Here is a 13697-nt window from a genome sequence, read left to right on the forward strand (position 1 = left end):
TTAGCTTGAAGATGTGGATGCAATTCCCCCGTTACTAGCAAGTGTTAGGCTGCTCACACAGATGAACGCTTAACTGCATATTGGTTTTCAGAACACAATACAAGAATAACCAGAAGATCTTCCTTCAACTGTAATCTTCTGGTTAAAATATTGTATATAAGATGATCCACTACTGGAAATTCAGAGCACTTAAGATCAGAACCGTCTTTTCTGAAGAATACCATCTGACTATAATTTGTTGAAGGGCTGTTATTATAAGACACACTGACATTCTAGACAGCCACAAGGGTTTTTCTAGGAAAATGATTTGATCACCAGCGAGGGCAACTGAAAAGCAAAAATCACATATAATACACAATACTTAAATCTGAAGAATCTATTTTCATCTTTAATATGCAACATAAAAAAAGTTACGATATATTTATGTGATGAGGAAAGAGGTAAAAAGTCAAAGCTAGGAGAGTGACGGGCTGTGGGAATCTTACTAAGACTTACTGAAAAGAATACAATTTTAACATGAATAGAATGTATCTATGAGAAACCCACTAGATTTCTGTTTGTATGTTGGATTTTATTATAACTTTATTCAAAATGCTGGTGCTAGGGATGTCTAAGTTTGTTGTAAATGAACGAATTTCATATCCTGTATCTGCTTTTAATATAATGGGGTTTTTTCCTAAAATGTATGATTGTATATTTCTATGTATTAAGTTTGCAATTTTTTGTAGAAACACTCACAAGGAGTCCAATTCCTTCTCATAATGAATGAAAGTTAAATTTGACATTCAATGGCTTCACAGCCCTCCCTTTTTATGGGGAAGGAGCAGAGTGGGCAAAGTCCTCTAAGGTTGTTTCAGTCCGGCGGTAGCTCTGTATCCAGACGAGTCCTCCCCCAAACATCTAAGCACAGTCAGTACATTCCCAACTCCTACTGCCAAGTTAAAATGAAAACGGTCTTAGTTCAGAAATGATTGAGGTGGTTTGCTCTAATCAAATTAAACCAGCCAAATGTTCTTTTCAAAGGTAACTGTCTACTCTGCAGCTGTATGCAAAATACCACATCAAATGTGAAAAAAAAAAAAAAGAAAAAGAAAAAAAAAAAAGTGATAGAATTCTATCCTTACAGTACAGCCCTGGCTCCACAGATGAAGAGAAACAAAAGCACCAGCGCAGCTAGGAATTACATTCACAGAAAGCTCCTAGAAATATGCTAACTTAAGAAACAGTGAACAAAGTACTGAAATTTCCGGTTTAAAATTAATTGATTTTAGGGAGAAGGGAATTCTCAGACATTGTTAAACAGCAACAGACACCTTCAGTTATTTATCATAGTGACCACACTTCAAATAGATATTAAAAGACTAGCCAAAGCTTCACACAAAAGAGAGGAAAAAAAAAATCACATAGGCTTTTCTATTCTATTTCTCACTTCCTTTCTTTGTCTCTATCAAAATATGTAACATTCTGCACTGATTGATGCAGCAAAAGTCCAAACTCAACAGGTTTCATTTAAACTCAGCACAATTTGTCTGCACTAGAACTGAGTTTTCAATCATTAAAATGGGAAATTCCTGCAAAGATGAATTCATATGCAAGTAATTTGTTTTCTTTTACTAAGAAAAGATCAGTCACCTGTTAATGATAATCCAGAGTGTTAACCAGCCAGTGTTAGTATAAATGCTTTTAAAACAGTATGGAAGTTATTGTTAAGTTTATAAATTGTTTGCTGGGTATGTCATGGCAAATCTACCCTCGGGCAACTCTACCATTATCAGCAAATTGTCACATTCCAGTACACTCTGTATTTAGGTATCCAAAATCGTCACCTGGTCCTTAAAATTATGTGGGATGTTTCTTAGGCTAGAGACCTATCTTCTTCTAAAACCCTAAAATGACACCTAAAGCATCATATGGAAGAGTTTGTTACTACCCATATAAAATATTCTTGGTTCCGTCTAAAGACGGATCCTAATGCTGTTAGGATTCTACGGCCTGATTTTAAAAGGATTATTTAGCGGGATATTTCCTTGTGAACTTATTCTAAGGATAGGACAAATTAGATTTTCAAAGTCTAAAGGTAAATAAATAAATAGGAAAATCAATACAGTAACTTGGATGCAGATAGTACTTTGAAACAGTTTGGAAATCAACGGTCACATTTCCACTCTCTGATGATTATCTCATCAAAAGCTTCCCAAATGGAAAATGTCAAAGTACATGATGGAAAAAAACACTCCTTGGAAAATTCTAAAGTGGTTTGTTTATTAAATACAACTGCTTTATAATTTAAAGGTATAGCTGGTAAATAATCATACATGCGTAATCTAAAATATTTTTCAGAATATAAGAAAAATATATGAAGAGCTGCTATAGGAGGGGAAATTTCCTCTCTTCTGAATGAAAAACACAGCTTATTTATATATGTATATGGGCACAGTTATCTTTCAATAATTTGTTAGCTCATTAAGAATCAACTTGTTCAGCAAAAACTGGAAAACAACTGGATTTCATACAAAGAGTAAAACCAAAATGCTTTATATACAACTGCAAAGTTTTGGAATGGACAGCAACTTCTATTTTATTTAGGGCTATGAAACTATAGAATAATTTTAAAACCTAAGACCTAAATTAAGTCAACTAAGAATTACTACAAAGACAAAACCCACCCTTGATGCCAAATTCACATTACTGCTGTATCATAACTATATAGTTATATTATTTATTCTGCATGATTTATTTTAACTTTTAACAGAAAACTGCTCTAGAAATAAGGCTTCAGTAATGTAATACATGAATATGAACCCATATCTGTGATTCATATTCTTATGTATATTGTCCCTGAACTCTGTTCAGAAAAGCGTTTAAAAATTCAGTGCATACATAATATCATAGCTATTTCTATTTGATAATGCACTTACATCTGTGCTAAACTTCAAACAATGACTTAAATCCCACCGAGTGTACCTGTACTACTCACTCAGTGCTTTGCTAAGTCACAGCCTCCAGCTCACTCTCATTCAAACACCTGCAAAGCGAGCCCTTCCCTTCTCCCTGCTCTGTTCCACACTTCAGCTGGCAGTAGGTACCAGGAAGCAAACTGGAAAGTCCCAGTTAATTTACCCTGGCCCCTGTCTGCCGGAGTGGACCATCCACTCTACGGTCCTTTTTTTTTTTTCAAGGCTCAGTTTTGAATCCTGGGCTCCATTAACCCAGGGGGTGCTGATGCTTTGCCTGGCAGTCACCGGCTGTCACCAGCAATCGTGGCGAAATGAGTCGGTTTTCCATTCTGGGCAGGACCCAGCAAGACTAGATCTCGCCAAGAAGAGCGTAGACACAACCATCCACAGATTTGAAGAAGAAAGGGAGCACTGGACATAATAAAAAATGACTAACATTTACTCACACAAAGACTGGAAACATGTTTTTTGTAAAAAGCTTAGATTTAGAATAAGATAAAATATTTTTTGAAGAAAGCTTGTACTCCCTCCAGAAACTGAATTTCCTAAGGCTCAGAAGGCTATTCCATATTCAACCCTTCCTTCCTGACATGCTCTTATCTTGCCCTGTTTCTGTCAGACCATGTATTCAAACTAAATCATCACAACCATTATTAATAAACAATTCATATGGACAGGAGGAATACCATTTATTTGCCCTGTATACATACTTATTCTGTGAGCTGTAGGGTTGCAGGCTGATGACGACAGGCCAGCATTTATTTGCAGTCACTTCACAATGTCCTCTGCCAACTTAAGAAACTTCTCCAAACCCTACCTACTACCAAACCCTGTTCAGTGTCAGCCACGTCATTCCCCTTTGCCCTCTTGCCAACAGAGAAGCCGTATTTCCAGGTAGGCCATCCTTTCGTCCCCAAGACCTTTGCAGTGTCCCTCCTTGTAGTGGCCTGTCAGTGCACGAACCATCTTCCTTCCCCCTGACCACCGCTGCTCTCCAGTCTGGAAATGCCCTTCTGCCAAGGCACCTTCACATCTGCCTTGAAGACCATCCTGTTTGTGTTAAATTGAAACTGACTCTGAAGCTCATTCAGTTTTTCCTTCTCATTTACTCATCCACCTCTGCTACCTCAGTTGACTCATCTGCCACATGAATCTCTTTAACTTTGGCAAGTTTCACATTCAGTTTCTTCTGCTTCACTCCATCCCTGCATCTTATTTTACTCTTTCTATGTGCACAGCAATTCCTATACCTTGCAATGTAGAGGTAACCATTTCTTTCTCTCCAGGTCCTGCCAGACGCCATGAGTGGTGCTACACAAAAACAAATGGTATCACACAACTCAGCACACTAGTGATCTACAAGAATGATGTCATGCACTAGAAGTTTAACATTAGGTTGGCAGAACAAGGAAGTAAGCAAGGAAGCAGAATTCACTGGAGACAAACACGCCCTAAAATAGAAATGTTTCACTTGATGGGATGCAACATCTCAATGACTTTGAGGAGATCATCCTTTAAACTTATTATTGGTACAGTAACAAAGCCAGCAGCCAATATCAGCATTACCACAAACTGGAAAGAGAAACAAAATTAGCTACTGCGTTTTGAAATTCTTTTTGCTCTGTGTGTTCCCATATAATTTCAGTCTAACAAACAGAACAAAGCAAACCAACTCCAAGTTCAAATTGCCTTGGAAAAGGTTAGCGAGGTATTGATGAGCTGCCACAAATATGTTCTGAATGCTCTCTCTATCAAGTTAGACAGGGAATTTTATGACACTTTTACAAAGAGACACCTTTTAAGTATAATGCAATTTTAAGCACCAAGCCATTATGCACCTCTGGGACCTTTGAGCAGCATCGAGTGCTAGCCTTTATGTCAGGGCACATGGGGGTGGGGGAGTCACAGCCTCCTCCCCCCACACTCAGGTTGCCCTGCCAAGGGAATCAGTTGATGGGCTCCATCAGGTACTTAAGTGCAAACCAAGAGATAACGGCATGGACCACTGAACTGCAAAAGCAGGGAAAAAGCAACGTGACAGTATTGCTGTACCACAGAGGGCAGTTTACAGTGGCATTTATATTTCAATCAATATAAAACAACATAAACCTTTGAACACAGCATAACTGTGCAAATACTCCAAACTGCTGGGTTTCCCTCACACTGATCTCTACACCAAAAAACCTGAGGAACAGAGTCGTGCTTCCAGCCAGGTGGATCATTCTGTTGAACCCAAATCCAATTACCTGCTGCATCTATTCTGCAAGTTAACGGAAGGACAGAACTAAGATTTTTAATTCCTTATTATATGATAATAATTACTTTGAATGGCAAGATTTCTGACACTCATATTTGAATTAACAATCCAGATTAGATTATATTCTAAGAGATTATATTCAATATGATTTTGGTTATTTTAAAATGGAAGACTTACTAACCCATAAAATACTAAAAGAGTTGTATTTTTCAGATAACTATGAGCCAGATAGCAAAAATATACAGCTTTGTAGGTTTGTTCTATTTGCTTAAGGTTTAACAGTATAAAACCTATTAAATATATATTTGGTAAAAAATTACAGTATTCTGTCTTTTATATCACCTTCCCAGAGTGCAAATTTATAGTTTGATGGACGATTAACATTAGGGGAAAATTATTCATCTGATTACCAGCAGGAGAGAGATAAAATGAACAGAATATATTGCTGAATTTAGCATTATAATCACAAGAAGAATCTTTACAGATATATTGCAACAGGGAATACTTCCAGTTTTACACACAGGAATTTCCTGAATCTAATATGTCATTTATTCCTGGCAAAGTCTGTCCTTTGTCTACATATATTTCATTTTTCCCAAACAGAACAGCACTAAGCTACATAAGTGCTGGACCAACTTTTGCCAAATTTAACTACTGTGTATACTAAAGCTTTAGTAAAGCATTACATCTTCTTACCTGAAAGATGAGCTAGAGAAGAACCTTCATCATCCTACCAGTTACAAAGAACATTTCAAAGCCTGTATCATACCTCATTTCAGAGCAAGTCACAGTAAGATTTACTCTTGAAGACTCTATTTTTGACTTCGTTTTGTGAAGATAAATAGAACAGAGTAAGATGTCCTGATGGAGGGGAAATCTATACAAGGGCAAATGTGAACAGGAGATCATTTTAAGCACATAGAAATAATTATTTTAACTGTATTCTTCCCACACCTTTCTGTATACTATTTTTGACAGTCTTACAAAATTTTAGGTCAGTCCTCCAGGCCTTATTTCCATCGCACCCCAGAGACTTCCACTACCATTGCTTTTCTGACCAAGATTAGACTGCCTTTTGCTTCTTATCTTGCACCTTGTTTTGCTTTATTCTGCAGTGGTCTTATCTAACTTCACTATCTACCATTGTAAAAGCAACTGTGTTGTCAAAAATGCATCTCTTCATTGTATGAATATGGAATCGATAGACTTGGAGAGAATGACCACAAAACAAAGCTCTCCTAATCAGCAAGCAGTAGTATGGAAAAATACTCTGATCAAAATTATTCTATGCTATTTAGACATTTCTACTTTATGGACAAAATTCTCTTCCATCCCTAATGCCAAGCACTGGAAATCAATTTTGGCTCCAAACATCTATCAGGATTTTAGGGGAAGGGCATCTACAACCACTACGACAAACCTGGGCTGCAGCTGCAATGCTGGCCCGGCATCCTGGCTCCATGACCAACAAAGCCATGGAGCCCTACCTCTGCCTAGCAAGTGCTGGGTCTTTTCCTTACCAAACTATTCATGTTCAGCACCACTTCATGAAGACGGAGAAGCCCTGGAGTGCTGAGCTCCTCACTAACATCTGGAGATGCCCAGACCTACCATCTGAGGTCATGACATTCAGCACAAATCCATGTGGCCTGTGATTTCTGCCATTGCAGTCAGCTGAGGCCAGAGCACCACAGCTGACCCAGGGAGCGTGCGGCTCATCTGTTTGAAGTGTGTCTAAATTTTGACTCACAGAATGACTCTCGGTCTGCACTGAGAGACTCAGGCCATTACTCAGAGGTAACAGACTCAATATTACTTGCAGTTCTCACTTTTTTCTCTCAGGCTAGTTGCCTGTAATATTCAGAAAAAAGCTAGACATCCCCTCAAATAAAAATACCCCCCCCCCCCCGATTTCAAATATTTGTGTTGTTACTCCAGTACTCTGAAAATGATGTACATTTTGATCCAGTATGTAGATGATGAATTTGACATTATTTTTATTTAGTAGCCTGGCCATGACACCAGCTTCCAGAATGCATGCCCAAACAATGAACATTTTTGTGAGCATAATATGTTCAATAATTAAGTACAGCTAGGTCAGAAGATCTACAGTTTTAAGCAGCTTTTACAGTACTTCCTTTTCTGAGTATATTTACATAATACAAAAATAGACCTTTAATTTCAATAAATTACAAAATCTTTTACTGTATTTTGTAACGGAACTGTGGCATTTAAATATTTTCAAATAATCTTTGATTATAAGGTTATGATTTCAGTCACTCTAAAGTGCTACTTACAGCTTCATCTGCATTAAAAACATGCACAAAAGTGGCGAGTTTTTAAATAACATCCCTCACATTTTAGAAAAGATAATGGTTGAAATTGCTTCTTACGTTCCCCTGCCTTTTTGTGGAAAAAGGTGAGCAGCCGAGGTCCCAAGCATCCTGATAAATCACAGACTAAACCCTTGCATCTGAAGTTCTGCTTATGGCAAAAGGTACAGGCTTCATAACACAACTATGAGGACCTGGAACACACTTCAGAGATTTTTGTGTTGAAACTACATTGCCGTATTGCTGGTTGAAATAGTTACTGCTTGCAGAAAATGAATTTTCATTCAAACTTGTAAAAAGATTTTAAGCTTCAATGTATTTATGCAATGCTATGTTGAGCTTGTACTGCACTTAAACCCAAGCAAAACAAGCCTACAGCTGCACAGTCATTTCATCAAATAGCTCTTTGGAAACCAAGAGTTTTATTTTCATGATTTTGCTGAATTCAGGATTAGAAAGCTCTCAAAAAAAATCTTCTATTTTATACAGAAACATCTCAATGGCAGAAAAATTCCTAAATATTATGTTGAATTATTCTCAAACAAGGTTTACAGTTTTCAAATACGCAAATGACTAAACCTGGACAACTAAATCCTCATTTACTCTCATAAATTATTGGGATGGATTTCAGAGATTTTGAGAACTCTCAGCTATCCCTCTACTGCCAAGGAAGGACTTTGTGTGCAGTCCTCTGTAAACCAAGCCACTCGATTCAGTGATCAACATGCTGTCCACATGAAATGCCCCCACTTCTGAAATTTATTGACTAAGCCTCTGGCATTACTAGGTGCCAGTCAAAATAATGGTTGTTAATCAAATTGTGGATTTGCTTGATTAGCAATGGAAAACTGTGAGCTGCAGCCTGTATCCCATTGCTCACTGCAGTGAGACTGATGGCGTGCACTCCACTATCAGTATTTCAGAATACACATGCTTCGCCTATTCAGTTTAGACAGAAATATAAATGCACTTCGCTGCCTTGAGATGAACAAAAAAGAATTAAACTCTAGCTATTCACTTTTCTAGTTTAAATATTATTCTCTTGTCTCACCTTCCCTCTCGCAACCACTGTAAATCCCCTCACCTCAGACCCTAAGACAGGAGGATCACAGCTACAAGATGTTCTGATGGTCACCTCTAACTTCAAACAATCTATTTATCTAGGACTTAAAGAGTCTTGGTGTTAGTGAAGTATAAAATACTTTCCTCTTGCTATGCGTGTACAGTAACATAAATAAGAGGAAATATCCTTGTTAATACAGCACCATCAGCATGATGCTGACCAGCTTTGAATCATTGCATACTTGGGTATCTGCAAAGTGAAGCTTACTTCTGAAAGTTCATAATATTAATTAAAGGCGCTCACAGGCTGCTGGAGGTTTCCACCTACAGAAAAATGTAAGAGGTTACAGTAGGGCCAGCCTTACCATCGAGAGAATCTGTTCAAGAACGCAGGTTATTTATCCAGGATTTATGCTACCGACATGAGAGAAAGGACATCCTGGGGCCATTGCCACCATTGTGCAAGCAAGGCCTGATGTCTGTACTGTTGCACTCTTGGTAGTACAATCATCAGTACGTGGTGAAATTAGCACCAGCCAAACAGTATTCAACCATAAGTTCACCTGCAAAGCTTAAAGTTTTAAGCTGTTACTTCTCTTTAATACAGTAACCTACAACTCTATAAAAGCATCTAGAAAGGTAGAACGTACATTCTGCTACCACTTTCTTCTTTGCCATGTTGATAATGAATAGGGCTATATAGAGAATTAAAAATCAGCTACAGCTGGCAGAACTAATACTTGAGACAAAACCAGGGAGACTTTTTTTTTTCATTCTCTCTTATGCCTGAGGAAATAGTGTATATATGGCTCCTTGCCCATCCACTCAAACACTTAAGTCACACACCTATGCCTCTGGAGATGGGTGTTTGTGTGTGTGGGAGGCAATGCACAGGGATGAGGTGAGGTCTGGCAGGCAGCGCCGTGGCCTGCTGAAACCTCAAACCTCACTTCATGTACGCAGTTCAGCGCTCCCTTCATGCACAAACCCAAACTAGTGTCCAGTCCATTTATGTACCCAAACTCTCGCTCGCCCCATTTATGTACTAACACCAGGCCCCCACTGACCGGGATGCCGCCTGCCCCATTTCCTCACCTGACCACGTTGGGGTGCTCGAACGTCTCCAGGTGCCTCAAAACTGCCACCTCTCGGATAGTGGACAGCGGCATCCCCTCTTCACTGGTCTGCACCCGTACTCGCTTCAGCGCAACAAAGCGACCTCCATTCTTCAGGTCTCGGGCTTTGAACACCTTCCCGTAGGCTCCTTCCCCGATCTCAGCCACACATTCATACTGCTGGTCAGCCAGGTTTGTGCTGTCCTTATCCATGCTGGCGCTGCTCCTCTTCCTCCTGGGCTCCAAGGGCTTCGGGGTGGCTCTTAGTCTCACTTGCTTTCTGAAAACTAGTACTTTGCTTGTGTCGCAGATAGGCCACACGCTTGGTACCTCTGCCAGAGGGGCAGTAGGAAGCTCTTGCCCTCCTGTTCTCGTTCCCCTTCTGTACAAGCCTCAATCGGTCTCCTCCTTTGGCCACCAGGAATTATCATACAGTCTTTGGAAGCATTGTCTGTGTAAGATCTGGAGGACAAACCAAGCAAGAAAAGTGAGTTTAGTTCACTTCATTACTTTCCATTGTTCAAAACCTGAGAAAATTAAGCTAATATAGTAGGTAGCTATAAGCAAAGAAAAAACATGATGCAAAGGATGATGTGGACCACCAGGATGACACATGTACTGCCGTCCCTACATGGCTGATACAACACTACAAAGTTATCATGGTTTGCACAGAAGACTACAACACACAGCTACACAGCAGCCGCCACTACTGAGCAATGGGCTGCATATGATGACCCTGTGAGACACGGGTGGTGGGGCTGGCAGGGCTGAGAGGAGGATTGCAGGACTCAAAGGTTTCTTCAGTGCATGTGGTGGAGTCTTGGAAATATATCCCATGCTATATTACTGTTACTTGTTTGTAAATAGCAGCATTTGGAAGTTTCAGCCTTGATCTACTCTCCCCAGTGCTAAGACCTTCGTGAACACATCACGAGAGACATGCTCCTGCCCCAAAGTGCCTGTGGGGAGGAGACACACGTATATATTTAAATGATGATAATAATATGTTACCAAGCAGTGTGTGCCGAGATAGACTCAGCAATGTACACTTCAGCAAACTTGTTAGCATGCAAGCATTTTGGCTGTGGACACCGCTGCCACTGGATAAGTGACTGGCAGTTCCTTACAGCGCAGCACGATGAAAGATGGTCTTCAGGAAGAGCTCGCTCTGCTGTGTGGTGCATGAGGCAGGAGAGCAGAGGCGCTTCTTTTGCATCCACTTTCATCCGCACTGCCTGCAGGACTGCGGGCAAAGCCTCTCCCCTCACAAAAGCTCCACACCAATCCTCTCCCTTCCCCCTACCCCTTGGTAATATAACGATATCGGGACCGCCGGGGCTGCAGCCCTCTCCTGCACTGCATTTTTACCGTGCGAGGATGAGAGCCCCCGACGGCTCAGTCGGCGACCCCCTACCCCGAGCCCACGCACACAGCCGGCGGTGCGGTGCACACGTGTGCTGACCGGCCGCCTCAGCCGCAGCTGAAGAGCAGCCCGCTGGCAACCTGCGCCCGCCGCCCTGCCCCGGCCGCACCACCTCGCCTCAGACCTCAGCTGCCACCCCCGGAGCTGCCACCGCACCGCGGCCCGTCCAGCGGGCAGCCCCGCGCCCCCGTATCCCCGGGCGGCGCCGAGCGCGCCCCGCCGCGGGGGACACCTGCCCCGCAGCCCCCGCCGCGGCCGCCCGCGCCCAGCCGGTGCGGAGGGCGCCCCCGGGCGGCGGGAGCGCCACCGGCGTGTGCGTGGCCCCGGGGCGGCGGGCCTGCCTCAGCGCGGCCGCTGCGCCGGGTGGAAAGTTACCGCTCGCCCTCCCCGGGCACGGCGGCGTTACCGGGGTGCCCCCCGCCCCCCACCCCCCGGCTCGGCACCGACCTCCCCTCCGCGGGCGCCCCACACGCGGCGGGGGGTGGCGGCGGGGACGCGCGGCGAACCGCGTCCCCCCCGGCTTCCTCTCAGGGGACGGAGCGGGGGGCCCGGCTCGGCCGCTCGGCAGGACGCTGAGGGGACCTCCCCGGCGGCTCCCCAGGAGGGCAGCCCCCTCCCCCGCGGCCCCCTCCGCGGCCGCCGACACGGAGGGCGCCCCCGCGCCGACCCCGAGGCGGGTGCGGCGGCAGCGCGGGGCGAGCTGCCCCCGGCCCCGGCCGCCGAAGGGACGCGTCCGCGGTGCCGTCTGCGGGGGCTGCGCGGAGCGGGCTCCCCGGGCCGGGCGGGGGGGCGGCGTGTGGGCCACGCCGCTGGGGCCGGCTGCGCGGAGCACATGGGCGCCCCGCGTTACCTGGTGTGCGCCACGGCCGCCTGCACCGCCACCAGATCCCCAAATAATCCTCAGCCCCGGGGGGGTGGGGGGTGGGGTGGGGAGGGAGGGGATGAGTCCTCCCTAAAACAAACCTCCCATTGAGCGAGGCGGGGTGGAGAGCCGGCCCGGGGTCTGCCCCTTCACATGGCGATGTCTCCGGCAGGTCCCGGCAGCGGCCGCCCGGGCCACACAGGTAGCTGCTCCGCGGCCCGGCCGCCCTCGGCTCGCATCCTCCTGCCGCCGCCGCCGGGCTGCACCTTGGCGCAGAAGGCAGCTCGCACTCGTCCCCCAGCCCGCTCCTCCCGCCCCCACCCTGCCCGGGCAAAGCGAGAACGCGAAATGAAAATCGCGGCCGGCGGCCCCCGGGGAGCTGCAGCGCCGCGACCGCAGCCCCGCCGGCCGCAGCCTGCCGGTGCGGGGCTCGGGCACCGGCCCTCAGCGCTGCCGCTGCTCCGCGCTGCCCCCGGCGCCGCGCCGCGCCGCCGCTCCTCGCTCGCTCCCTCGGCCTCTGTTCAGCCTGGGAGCAGCAGCAGCTTGCTGCCTCCCCCCACCCACCCCCCCGCCCCAACCTTTTTTTTTTTTTTTCCCCTTGCTTTCCCACGCTGGCTGAATGTGACTTGACCCCGTTTCAAAAAAGTTTGACATAGTGCTTCAACATTTCCGCATTCCTCCCCGACTACAAAGGCTGCAGCCGCCTCCTTCTGCTTTCTGTCTCTGCTCTCTGTCTTCACACTCAATGAAATCCTTCATGTGCCTCTGCCAAAGGCAGCCGCATACCGCAAGGGTCGCCGCGAGCGCCGCGGCCAGGCATGGCCAGGGGCGAGGCGCCCCGGGGGGTCCCGGCAGGGCCCGGCCCCGGCCCCGGCCCCGGCCCCGGCCCCGGCCCCGGCCCCGCCGCCGCGCTCGGAGCTGCACGGCCGCGGGCTCAGCCGGCTGCGGCAGCACTGAGAGCCTGGCTCCCTCCTAGGGTTCAGTGCGCAAGGCGCTGGGAAATAACCCTTTTGGGGTTCGGGGGGTTTCTTCCCATCCTGGGAAATAACCATACGTTTGTTTTTTTTTCTCCAGAAAAACACAGATTTTTCTGGGCTGTTTTGCTACTTTTCATTTTACAGAGAGCGCAGGACTCCGGCAGGAAGTCAGCGCCCATGAATGCTTTCGGGAAGCATCAAGAAACTTCGCTGCTGAAGAACCCCCCCAGCAAAGTCTTTGCCCCGACAGGCTTGCAGCCGGAGATGGAGGGCGCAGGGGGCCGCAGAGGGCAGGGTGCGTGGAGGAGCTGGGCATATAACCAGCCCCTTCTCTGATGTGCACAACATTTTGTACAGAGCTGATTCCTACTGAAACTGAAATTCAGCGCAGAAAAAAATAAATATCATAAAACAGATACCGATCTACTCCATCTCCATGGGGGAAACCAAATATCTGGAATGCCCAATTCCCAGTTCTCCCAGCTGTTACCCTCCGACACATGCTTTTCTGGACCTCAAGGATGATAATGGTCCATCTCCATGACCAGATCTTATGGTAGTTTAACTGGGAGGGAGTGGACCCAGATCCCCTCCTACAATGGGAAATGAAGTGTAAGCAAGTGGGTTTATAACTGAAAAAGTGTATGTCAAGGACGTGGCATCATACACCGATTTAGAAAAACTAAAAAAATTAGATATAATACTGTACGA

At 45.3% G+C, this 13697-nt stretch overlaps 1 protein-coding gene and 1 long non-coding RNA gene across 5 annotated transcripts in view; one reads left to right on the forward strand and one right to left on the reverse strand.

Moving 5' to 3' along the window:
• CDK6 (cyclin dependent kinase 6) overlaps window positions 1–13076 on the reverse strand; it is a 141668-nt gene extending 128592 nt beyond the window's left edge. Inside the window, exons 1-2 of one of the 4 annotated variants that reach the window (XM_080383629.1) lie at window positions 12111–13076; window positions 9705–10186 (exon numbers count right to left, since the gene is read on the reverse strand). In XM_080383629.1, coding sequence (XP_080239755.1) covers window positions 9705–9937 — 233 coding nt within the window. In that variant the 5' untranslated portion in view covers window positions 9938–10186; window positions 12111–13076. Of the gene's footprint in view, window positions 1–9704; window positions 10187–10735; window positions 11516–11594; window positions 11966–11997; window positions 12070–12110 lie in introns of those variants that run through there. The other 3 variants (XM_080383630.1, XM_080383631.1, XM_080383632.1) reach the window with 3 other exon arrangements.
• LOC308062321 lies at window positions 12111–13402 on the forward strand. Its single transcript, XR_013927536.1, has 2 exons — window positions 12111–12211; window positions 13131–13402. It is a non-coding gene; the product is annotated as an uncharacterized lncRNA (long non-coding RNA).
• Window positions 13403–13697: the final 295 nt, after the last annotated feature.

The sequence above is a fragment of the Falco punctatus genome (genome assembly GCF_963210335.1).
Source record: "Falco punctatus genome assembly, chromosome: 4".
Taxonomy (NCBI): Eukaryota; Metazoa; Chordata; class Aves; order Falconiformes; family Falconidae; genus Falco; species Falco punctatus.